At 39.3% G+C, this 12,347-nt stretch overlaps 2 protein-coding genes across 3 annotated transcripts in view; both read left to right on the top strand.

Annotated features, from left to right (window-relative positions):
• The window catches only part of Adcy8 (adenylate cyclase 8), a 229,979-nt gene that overhangs the window by 198,046 nt on the left and 19,586 nt on the right, over positions 1-12,347 (top strand). For both annotated transcript variants that reach the window (XM_046464767.2, XM_058585739.1), the window contains one exon: positions 3,318-3,476. In XM_046464767.2, the coding sequence (XP_046320723.1) occupies positions 3,318-3,476 (159 nt within the window). The remainder of the gene's footprint in view (positions 1-3,317; positions 3,477-12,347) is intronic.
• On the top strand, positions 4,973-7,510 carry LOC124107026 (cytosolic 5'-nucleotidase 1B-like). Its single transcript, XM_058585740.1, is given in 2 exon segments — positions 4,973-5,976; positions 5,978-7,510. Coding segments are annotated over 2 exon segments (1,518 nt in total). The 5' UTR covers positions 4,973-5,817; the 3' UTR covers positions 7,337-7,510.

The raw sequence follows: 12,347 nt of genomic DNA, 5'->3' as shown, positions 1-12,347 counted from the left end.
ACTTGTAAAAAGAAAACCACAATTCATTTATATTGTCAAATCTCTAAGCCATGTTTCCATTTCTTGGTTAACTTATAATTGTATCTTTTAAGTTTGTTTATTGGAATGGAAATCCAGATAAAGTCTGTGTATTGCCATTGGCTGATACATCTTTTAAATCTGCAGGATCAACCTCCATCATTTTTTTTTTTTTGCAGTATTCTGTGAGGGCCAGTGGGCATGTGGAAGTCCTCCTAGTTCAGAGTTTGTCCAGTGCATCCCCTAAAGTTATTTAACACTTTCCTCTCTCATAGGTTTATCTTGAATTAGTTGTTATATCTAGAAACTTGATGAGATTTGGTTTCAATTTTTTCCTGCAAAAATATTTAACTATAATTAGAAGATGGATAATGTCTCCTTGTCTCTCTTTTTGTGATATTAGCAGCTGCTGGTAATAGCCTGTATTCATCTGTTCACTAGATAGTGACATTCTAATCCTATCAGTAGTCCATAATTTATTAGCTGGAATACATTATTTAAAAGAACCATCTCCTCACCAACTCTTACCTGGAAATACAAGTCAGGAAGCGATGATAAATGCTGAATTCTTTACCTATGAGTTTGGTTCCTATGAGTTCCCTGATAAATTTGTTCCCTAGCACCATTCAGAAGCGACGGATGAGATTTTGTCTTTTTAAGTGCCACTCTGAATTTATGCATTTTAGTGTATTTCTGGTGTTCCCATCCATTGCAATTATTATTCTTAGTAAAGCCTAATTTCTCACGTCTTTGACAACTGGAAGCCTATGCAAGCTGGCTTTTAGATCCGTTTTACTACTGGAGTTAGTAGTCTCAGAGAGATTCCTTGTTTATGGCATGAAAAAAAATAATCTAGATTTTTAAATTTTCTGTCCTAAAACTGAACCACTTCTGGAAACAGTAAGGATTATATTTATAGAAACCAATATTAAGAAATCACAGTCTGGAAGCTCTGGGTGCCCATTGTTGCTGCTAGGTTTCCATTCTCTGGGCCTTGATTTCAGTGGGAGGAGCTAGGAAATGCACACCTCAAGTTCACAGTGGTCCTTGTTTTCTTATTGAGGACCTGCGTCTTTTTTAATATCACCAGATTTACATCTGCAGCTATTTCCTCTTCCCCAGAATTCCAGTTTTCAATGACAACAACACAATTGCCCATTTGCTTTACTGTACAATAGTCTAAGAATACTAATGCAAATATTACCACCTACAATACGATTATTGTAACAAGTTTTAACATTTTATTGGAATTCCTTTTATCCTTAGGGTATTTTCATCTAGGAATGGGCCATCAAATTATTGTTTAAAAAGACATCAGGCATACGTATTTTCTCTCCATGGGTTAGAGATGAAGGTTCATTATTTACTTGTTTACTTTTATAGACACTTTTAAAATCTATTTAGTTTTATAATTAAGTAAAAAATTTTCCATGATTCTAAAGTTGACTCAAAACAAGACAGAATTTTAAGTTTGGATTCTAGCTTTATTCCTCCATTCTGTTTCCTGTTCCCTCTCTCATCTAGTAGATAACAGCTTTTTATGGTTTTCACTTTAGTTTTTCAGTAAACAAATTAAGATGGATTAATGTGAGTGTAAGAGGAGAGAGAAAGAGAGAAACTTTCCTTTTTTAGACAAGTGATACATGCATTTCTCCCTTAGAGAACAGCTCATCAAAGTATAGAGAATCACTCTTCCTATTTATAGCTGCACTGTGTCCTGTTGTATATATGTGCTATGGTTTGTTCAGTCAACAAAATGAACATTTGGATTGTTTCAGCTTCTGCTATTATTGAATAAATAACCTGTGCCTGTCTTTTATACTGTTGTTATCTTCTAGGATTCTAAAGTAAGACATAGCAAAGCAACTAGTCATAAGCCCTTCAATTTAGGACATCTAACTACATGTAGTAGACTGTTAATTTTAATGGTTAAAGATTTTGAAATAATACATCCCTAAGTTGTGATAAAAATGGCTTGAGTGTTGCTCTGTAAAGGAAATTCTTATGCACAGGGAAACCAGAACAGGATGGGACAGAACTAACTAAGAGTGCCGAGAGTAAGTTGTTTACCTTTAACTTCCTAAGTAATTCACATAAACCCCCAGGTGGTTCATCAACAGCATCTCAAGTTCATAGATGAGGAAACAGAAAAGTCACTACTTGTCTTGGGTTATAGTGGCAAATGTGGAACCAGAGCTCTATGCCATATCTGTCTGACACCAATCCATGATTATCTTACTATATAGTTCATTCATTTCTTCCTTATTGTTTAGTGATCAAGAACCCACTCTTTGCCCAGTTTTGGAATTAAGTTCAAATTCTGGCTTCTCCACTAACTGGGTGTGAACTTATCAAGTTACCTAACTATGTTAGCTTGATTTTTTCATCTGACAAAGAAGGATTGAAAATAATATCATACTATTGGGGTTGCTGCTTGGATTAAAGGACCTACTGTTTCAATATTGCTTAGAAAAAAAGGCAGAGACATAATAAGTTCCACTCAAGCACTGGTTAGTTTTAGGATTCTAACATATTTGTCAAACCAAACTAACCAATAGGATAGAGCACGTGCTCTGTGCCGGACATGTCAGGCTGCCAGTCAGCTCAGGCTGCCCCAACCAGTACCTCAGAAGGGTAGACCTAGCAGAAATTTGCTTCTCATAGCTCTGGAAGCTGTAAAGTCTAAGATCCTGGTCCAGCAGATTTTGGTTCCTGGTGAAGGCTCTTTCTGGCTTGCAGATGACCACCTTCTTGCTGTGTTGTCCCATGGTCCTGTCTTAATGGGTGCTCATGGAGAGAGAAAAGCAGACTCTGTCACGTCCCTTCCAGTACAGGCAGTAACTCCATCACAAGGGCCCATCCTCATGACCTCATCTAGCCCTACTCACTTCCCAAAAGTTCCATCTCCAAATATCATTACCTCCTGAGTCAGAGCATCCATAGGAAGAGGGGGAGGGCACAATCATTCAGTCCCCAGCAGTAAGGATGTGACAAGTGAACAGGTGACAGGACCCTGACTGCACAGCACCTGTGGTCTAAGAGAGGACTCAGATATAGTCATAAAATCCCACAAATGAGTATAAAAACACAGGTGCAATGATACTGGGAGGTAGGCGCACAGTCCGAGGGACCTAATCATTCTCTGATGGCTTGGGGGCAGACAATGCCTCCCATCACTTAGGTCAGGCTGTTTCCTTTCTGAAAATTGCTAGATCCTGGCCCACCTCCAGATATGTGTGGCTGGAGCCCATACTCCACAAGTTCCTCAGCTGCCTCTCTTTGTCTCCCATGAACTGCAGCTGGAATACACAGCTCGCCTGGACTTCCTCTGGCGCGTACAGGCCAAAGAGGAGATCAACGAGATGAAGGAGCTGAGGGAACACAATGAGAACATGCTCCGGAATATCTTACCCAGTCACGTGGCCCGCCATTTCCTGGAGAAAGACCGAGACAATGAGGTGAGTCCTTGCAAGTCTGGCTGGTTAAAATGGGTCGGAATGGGCTATATAGTGTTACTCCACTGAACCCATACCCTGGGAGAATTCTTCTATGCTCTTGTGAGGGCATGAAAATGAAGACCATGCCTACCAATGGTGCCAGGCAGCCATGGCAGGCATCATGTTACCTACACACCACCTCCCCTGGCCCCAAGCAGCTCATCAATTAGGTGAACATAATATCCTCATTGCAAGATTGAATTGAAATTTTTTAAGTTTTATATGTGTGTGTTATGCATATCTATGTGCACCTGAATATATATATATATATATATATATATATATATGCACACACATGCACATATATTTCAGTCACAGAAAGTACAAATACTGTATGATTTCATTTATACATTTATATGAGGTATTTGGAGCAGTCAAAATCGTAGAGGCAGATTACTGGTTGCCAAGGGCTAGAGGGAGGAAGGAATGAGGAGTTATTGTTTCAGAGACTCAAAATTTGTTTTGCAAGATGAAAAATGTTCTAAGATGGTGGTAATGGTTGCATAACAGTGTGAATGGACTTAGTACTACTGAACTATACAATTAATGGTTAAGATGGTAAATTTCATGTACATGTATTTTACCATAATTTTAAAATAATAATATATGTATATAGACATATGCATAATGGATGAATATGTGTATGCACATATGTATTCATATATAAATGTAGGTGTGTGGGTGTGAGTATAAGTATTCTTAGCAAAATGTCTGGCATGTAGTGGATGCTCGAAAATGCTCTTTATGCTTAAAACTACTTTTTCTTACTGTGTCACACCTGAAGGGCCACTCTGTGAAGTCAACACAGAGTCTGAATCAAGGTGCCGGAGGCTACCATTTCCTCCCAGGCTCCAGGGGAAAATCTTTCCTTTCCTAGTGCAGCTTCTGGTGCTCCTTGGCTTGTGGCCCCATCACTCCATCTGTGGCTCATCTTTACGTGGCCCTCTTTATAATAACATGTGTCCTCCTCTCTTCCAAGGACACCAGTCATTGGATTTAGAGTCCATTAATCCATTATAACTTCATCTTAACTTAATTACAGCTGTAAAGACTATTTCCAAATAAGGTCATATTCTAATGTTCCAGGTGGATGAATTTAGGAGGGGCATGCACCACTGAACCCAGCTACAATCCCAAATCTTTACTTCAAACTTTAGTTTGAAGAACAGCAACTTGGTAAAATGTTCTTCTAAACCTTATACTTTAAAGACTTGCGTACTCAGAAGATATGAAATATCTAATACACAAAGAAGCCAGTAACAGTACCACAATTACACTGATGTTTTTATATTAACAAACTTTAGCTTTTAAAGAAAAAATCAGACTCTATAAAGAAGTGTAATACTCTAAAATAGCAGACTCTGTAATGTAGTGTAACATTATTGTTGTTTAACCAGAGTTGTTCAAACCCTAAGTTCCCTTAAGGCAAGTTGCTCTAAAGAATAAAATTTAAGACACAAGACATTATCTTGGCTCAGAGCACCGGCGCGGCTCCTCCTTCCCGCCTGCGCCTAGCACCCGCCGAAGCTGCTGTTATTATCATTCCTTTTTTAACCAATAAGGTTACAGCACGCGAGGTTATGCATCTTGCAGAGACACGTAAGAAGAGGTAGCACTAATTCTTAAAGCCCAGACTATCTACGAAGCTATTTCTTTTCTCAACAAAATATTGCTAGTCTCAAGGAGGTGAGCACACCACCTGGGAATTCTGGATGGAGGAAGCATCAGGGCAGACAGCTTCTGTGAGACATGTCCTCCTGAACACACTGAGCTCCCAGGTGCAGCCACGGATGTGGCATGGATGCCAGATTGACTTATTATTGTGACGAACGTAGAAGACTGAAAACGAAGAATTGTGGCTCAAAGACAAATTATCGTTAAGTGTCAAAGCTATGAAGTTTTCAACCCACCCTCAGGGTAGCAGTGTTCCAGAACGATAATGACAGTCTCTGCAAGCCTTCAGAGCTCTGGGTTCTAGAAGGCACAGAATGGTACTTCCCCAGGATTGTTCTGCTTGAACCAATCACAAAGCAGGCCCAGATTTAAAGAATGAGAATGGGATGAGGCAATCAAAAGAGAGTCTAGAAGGAGAAAAATGAAAGGAAACTGAAAAGTCAGGAGTTCGGCTAAGCAGTCAGGTGAGGCATGAAGTCTGTCTGAATCACGCGCTGAGATGTTGCCCCATGCGGGGTCACCCGTCGTGTAGACGCTGCCTTTGTGCAGTTGAGGGAACTAGCCCCTGCCGCACAATACGTATTTATATTCACGTGTGCCTGCTGTGGGAGCAGGGCGGAAGATCATCATGATGAGGGGATCCCAAGAAACGTTGCGGAAGCCAGACTCTCGAGCAAGTGTTGTATAAAATCAGTGGTCTAGGACATCTCGGAGCCCATCCAACAAGCCTCTATCAGTAGGCGAGTCAAGAAGAAGGAACCCCAGTCTTAAGCTCCAAAACAGCTCCCACAACCTCCCGAACTTCATCTACTTCCCCCAGCCAGGAGGACTCTCCACCACCACAGGCTTGGCCAGAACCCTCTTCACCAATGCCCAAAACGCAGCCAGAGTCAGATATGTCTCTGGAATCGCAGCCTCCCACGCCCCCCGAAACAGAGTCCAGCAACCGGCGCAAGAAGTATGAGCCTCCCGAAACCTGGGCTGAAAGCCTTGGGCGTGATGTCCGCGAGAACCGGAGCTCACTGTCGCCGGACGCGCACAGCTGCGAATCCCGAGCCTCGCACGGGCAGCCGCGGGAATATTCGCGCACGACTCCCACGGAGTGGAAGGTCTATCCCCAGCATCGCATGCCCTACCCTACCTCCATCCAGATGGATCTCGACTGCATGTCAGAAATGCAACAGCAGAAGCTGCAGGAGGAAGACGAGCCCAGACCCAAGAAAGCCATCACCATTGCTGTGTCATCTCGGGCACTCTTCAACATGATGGATGACAGGAGAATCTATGAGGAAGAAGGTCTGGAAAAGTACATGGAATATCAGCTCACCAATGAGAACGTCATCCTGACGCCCGGGCCCGCGTTCCGCTTTGTCAAGGCCCTGCAGCATGTCAATGCTAGACTCCGAGATCTGTATCCTCATGATCAGGAATTATTCGATATTGTACTGATGACTAATAACCATGCCCAAGTGGGAGTGCGGCTTATAAACAGCGTCAATCACTATGGCCTACTAATTGACTGCTTCTGTTTCACTGGTGGAAAAAGTCCCATTGGCTATTTGAAGGCATATCTTACCAACTTGTATCTTTCTGCGGATTTTGAAAAAGTCCAAGAAGCCATACAAGAAGGTATTGCCTCTGCAACAATGTTTGATGGAGCCAAAGATATGCCTTACTGTGACATACAGCTCCGTGTGGCCTTTGATGGGGATGCCGTCTTCTTCTCTGGTGAGTCTGAACAAACTGCCAAAGAGCACAGACGGGACAAATTCTTTCAACACGAAACACTATCTGAGAATAAGCCCCTTGTTCAGGGTCCCTTGAAAGGCTTTCTGGAAGATTTAGGCAGACTACAAAAGAAGTTTTATGCCAAAGATGAACGGTTACTTTGTCCTATCAGGACCTACCTGGTTACAGCCCGAAGCGCAGCCAGCTCAGGTGCCCGGATGCTGAAGACTCTTCGCCGCTGGGGTCTAGAGATAGACGAAGCTCTTTTTCTTGCGGGAGCCCCTAAAGGTCCCATCTTGGTGAAGATCCGGCCCCATATCTTCTTTGATGACCGGATGTTCCTCATTCAAGGGGCAAAGAAATTAGGCACCATCACAGCTCATGTACCTTATGGAGTTGGCCAAAAATACCACACTTAGCGATGAGGACAAGAAAAAGAACAGTGACATTCTTGTATCACAGAGGAAACTTCCTTTGGATGTTTAGAGTAATCAGGTATTTTAGAAGTTTGGACCTAAAAAACTAGCTCCTTTTGGAAGTTTCCGCTTCATGTTTTGGGGCAACATTTTCAACTATCAAGTAACCTTCAAGCTACTTCTCTTTGTCAATGCTGTTGAATGCCATTGCACCTGCCTTTGTGTAAATCATAATGATGACTCTTTAGAATAAATTTTGAATTTGAATACTTGAATGACTAAGGGAATGTTTCAGAAACTTTCTTAGTTTCACAGAACAATGCTCATTTTTGGAATTTGATACATAGAATGAATTGTTACCCATCATCACCTAGATTAGTAGTTTTAGAAGGTGGAATGTGTATTAAGTATACTCTTGAAAAACAAGTCAAAATAAAAATGTTACTCTACATGCATGAGATTACCAGTTTTGACACTTCATTTGGAAATAAAAAAGCTGACTGTTTAAGCTTTGTAAGATAGGGCACTTTGTAAATAAGTTCTAGACACAGCCTCCTGAGAAGGGTTCTTTGAAGCTTTCTTAGTGAGTTAAAACTTCATATTCAAAGACTATAAAACTTCATTTTCAAAGACTCCTGCTTTGGACTAGGCAAGTTGGGCCAATATTCGTGTGAGGGGGGGGAACAATTGGCCACCACTTCAAAATGTGTCATGACATGTTGTATCATGGCCTCTGTCATTCTTTTATAATTTTTGTTTTACTTTCATTAACATTTGATCGGTTAGTAACCATAATATACCATATGTTAGGTATTGTGAGATAGTGATTTTTGTATTATCTCATTTTCTTATCAAATTAAGTATTTGTGACATAGTATTATTATTACCTTCCTTTTCTTTCAAGGAGGAACTTAAAATTCAAAAATAATAAGTAGCTTGTCCAAGGATGTGAAGCTAATAAGTGGTAGGACCAAAATTCAAATTCAGATATTCAAGTCATGTGTTTCTTTCTTCTCTGTTATACAGCATTCAAAAAGAGTTGTCATTATTTTCATTGCCTTTGGATTAGTCACTCTATTAAGTTCCAGGCATAAGCAATTACATAACAAATCTAAGTATTATTTTCCTCCTCCTGTCCTCATATTCTTTCCTCCTCTCTCTATGCCTACCTCCATCTCTATTCTTCCTTCACATAAAGATTCCACCCTGGCTCTAGTTGAGAAACACCACAGATGGCACACATCTTTTGATCTGCTCCCTAATTTGTTGAAAACCAGTGCAAAATATATTAGTTGTGACACATTTTGAGCACTCATATTCTTTAGGAAACTGAAAACATTAACAGTGTTGTAGAGGAAGTCCCATGTGGGAACTCAAACAGCCAACACAAGAAGACTGTTTGTCTTTAGTGCCAGTGAGGGTCACACATGAAATTGAGGAAGCAGAGATCCATAGAACCTGGAATTGGTCAGGAAGAACAGACCTGAAATGGACTTTGAAGGATGGGCAAGATGTGGACAGGTAAAAAGGAATAGAAAGAGGAAACAGATGTGCTTGGGGCTGGGTATTTAAGTGACAGCTTCATATTGGGAAGAAGAAGGGGCCACCTCTCCTGATTCCTGTTCCAGAAGCCTTCTATAATCCACAGCGATAGTGGGAAGAATCCCACCACCAAGCCTTCCCACCTCTGAGTTCCAGTCTCAGGATGTAAAAAGTCACCTTCTCCTGGAATTTATCTATGTTCTCTTTGTATTATCACTATTAGATGCATGTTATATCCTTTCCAAATGTAAGTGAATGATGGTTGGCTTATTAAAATAAGCTAGGGAGGTTATTTCAAACTAAAAAAAAAAAGATATTGATAGATAAGAGCAGATTAATTTTTTAAGAAATCCTTGTTACTTCAAGACATAAATTAAACTTTGATTTATATCAGCACATTAATATTTGACCTTAGAAAAAAGCCTTAAATGACTAACTAATTGTGCTAATTGCATATAACCAACTTAGTTATGTACAAATATTTTACCCTTCACCAAACTTCTGTAACTTACTTAGACTCTCTACAATTTTTTTACTTTACCATCAAAAGACTTTCTCACCAAGAAACATTTCTTTTTCCTTCTCCTTTTCATATTAACATATATTTTCATACCTAGAACCTTTTTATATCTCTTTTATAGCTGTTGATCCTTTTAAAATTAATATTCTAAACAAGCCCTATAAAATTTCTGAATTCAGACAAACCACTCCACTTTAACAAGATGAAATATTTTGTTTTTATGGTACTCAGATTGAAACCCAACTGAAACCTCTCATATTCTTTGTATATGAAATTACACCTGATTGAATCTTAACTCTTAGTAACCTTATTTTTAGTGCAGTCAGAAACAAAGCAATCTCAAAGTTTGAAGTAAAGATTTGGGATTGTAGCTGGGTATAATGGTGCATGCCCCTCCTAAATTCATCTACCAGGAACTTCAGAATGTGACTTTATATGGAAATAGTCTTTATAGCTGTAATTAAGTTAAGATAAAGTTATAATGGATTAATGGACTCTAAATAAAAATAATCTCACACAATATTTAAATATATTACCTTATGGAATTTAAGAAGTTAAGAGTACCTGATTTTATATTTAGCAGCTGCTGTTTTAGCACTTTAACTTTGTGAATTAATCAGATGTCTTTAACAAACACATTTATGAAAATTAATCCCATTGATGTTAAATCTAATGTTCTCATTTTAACTATAAAAATCAAGATATACAAGTGTAGCTAACAGTATTAGCCATCTCTTCCCTGTTGAAGAAAAATCCTATAGGTAATGGGTATTCCATTCTAGACATTTTATAGAAACCAACACTCCATTAATTGTCTTAACTTGTAAGTTAGTAATTTCAAAGACATCTTTATTCTCATCTGCTTACTTAATTTAAATTTTTTAAGTCATGTGAACTAAAAGGTATATGGAGCCATTTCTCTTTTAAATTTTGATTTATGAGTGCTCATTTATCTATATGCAAACTTTGATATAAGGACTTAAGCACATACTTAGACACAATATAATACACAGGTGTGCACACATAAATAAGACAGACACAATACAATACACAAATGTGCACACATAAATTTAAAAAAAAAAAAAAAGATTTTTTTTCCACTTCTCCAGTTGGTAATTAGGTATCCACAAGTAGGAGGCACAGCTACAGATGTTTATTAAAGCCTCTATTAGATTTAAACTGTTAAGAATGAAAATAGAGCCTATCAGACTTTTAGGTTATGACTTAAATGTAAGGCAGACTTTAACAACTGGAAATGCTAGGTTTAAAGTCTGGCAGCCATGGTGGACATTGAAATCAAAGGTTCAGGTGGCCACTTGTCCTCGATGACTATCAGATTTATTCCCCAAATCACCATGTCTATGTCCTTCTTAGGATTTTGTGAAGGAGATTTTCCAATGTATTTAAGAACTAGCCCTTGAAAATTGGCCTCTGAACAAAAAAAGTATAAAATCCTCTATAGTTATATAAAATAAGACTACTTAGAAAAATATATTAACTTAGGCAGAAAGGATCAAATGTGAATTCACTATAAAACCATGAGTTCAAAAATAGAATTAAAAAAAAGAATTTTAAAAAAGTCTTTAAAAAGACACAGATGTAATTACTCTAGTAAAAGAGCACAAGAACATTTTTATCAGATCAGGGTTCACTTTTTATTTCAGATTAGAGTTAGAATGTAAGAGTCCTGAAACCTCAGGTAAAGATTTTCAAAGTAAAGAAGGCTTGTATGTACTAGATCGTTCCATTTTTCCCACCCTGTGCTGTAGTGTTTAGGGAGGAACTTGTTAAGAAAGCAGGGTGGTAGAGTGCAAGAGCAGATAAGAGAGCCAGCCATTTAGGTCCCACAGTGGCTTGAATTTAAAACTGACACTTTTTTTTCTTCAATTGGTTCTCCACAAGCCTTATAAGTCTTGCAAGCTCTGCAAGCCCTGTAAGCCTCTGCAATTTACATTTCAAATGCAAGCTTTGGAGAGAGATCTGGCAGAAGCTAAGAAGTAAGGGAAGTTGCTGTTTTGAGCAAAACCTCATGCACAGGGCTTTTTAACCATTTTTTTCCATTTCTCCAGTTGGTAATTAGGTCAGATTTGGATGCAGAAAATTATGAGATGTCATCTCCCATTACTTTTGAGGTTGAGGCTCCCCTCTGAACAACACGAAAACGAACAAGAGAATAGGACATGGGTTTTTGCACCCAGGAACTGTCTCTTTGGCTACAGGATGTCTCCTCAATGCTGGAACCTCCAGCAGACAGCAATTTCCACTTTCCATGCATGACCTCTGGATTTAACTGCTGCCTTGCCAGTGTGGTCTATAACTCGTGTGCTTTTTCATGGGTGGCCATGAAAAAGATGCAAGCCCCCAGATTACCCACCTTTACCATGTGATTTGTAATCCCTGGGAGAACATATAATCCCTTTTTGAAATGAATCTTGATCTGTCTGTGTTGAGCCTCCAATTGGTTAATGAACTTTTTGGGGGCAGGTAGAATTGAACCTCACTTAGAATAGAAAATCACAGCTGAGTCTAATTTACATTTTTGGCACAATTTGCGTTTTTTTAACAAGGTCTGAGAAGTCCTTAGGCCTGCACATAGGAGATTCGGACTATTTCCTTTCTTTTTACAGAACAGGCTGAGCTGTAGAATGGTATTAAAATTTATATTTCCCTCTGATAGCCATGATTCTCTATCAGACCATGTTTGGCCGCAGAAGAACACTAGTGGTAAAGGCTGGCATAAAGAGTTTACTCTAGCTGTGGGCCAAAGGAATCTTCAGAGAGCTGTGGATATAAATCTCCCTTTTGCAGTCAAAGAAACTAGCAGAGCACACAGGAGCACAGAAACAACATGGGAATCCCTGTGGGCTTGCAAAGACTTAATACGTGAACAAAGGGAATCCAGGGATTACACTCCATGTAAAATGTCCTTCTCTCAATGGCTTGTGTCTGATC

The sequence above is a fragment of the Marmota monax genome, unplaced genomic scaffold (assembly GCF_021218885.2).
Source record: "Marmota monax isolate L192 unplaced genomic scaffold, Marmota_monax_Labrador192_F-V1.1 WCK01_AAM20220418_F8-fsc00003, whole genome shotgun sequence".
Taxonomy (NCBI): Eukaryota; Metazoa; Chordata; class Mammalia; order Rodentia; family Sciuridae; genus Marmota; species Marmota monax.
This window is presented reverse-complemented; position numbering and strand designations above follow the sequence as displayed.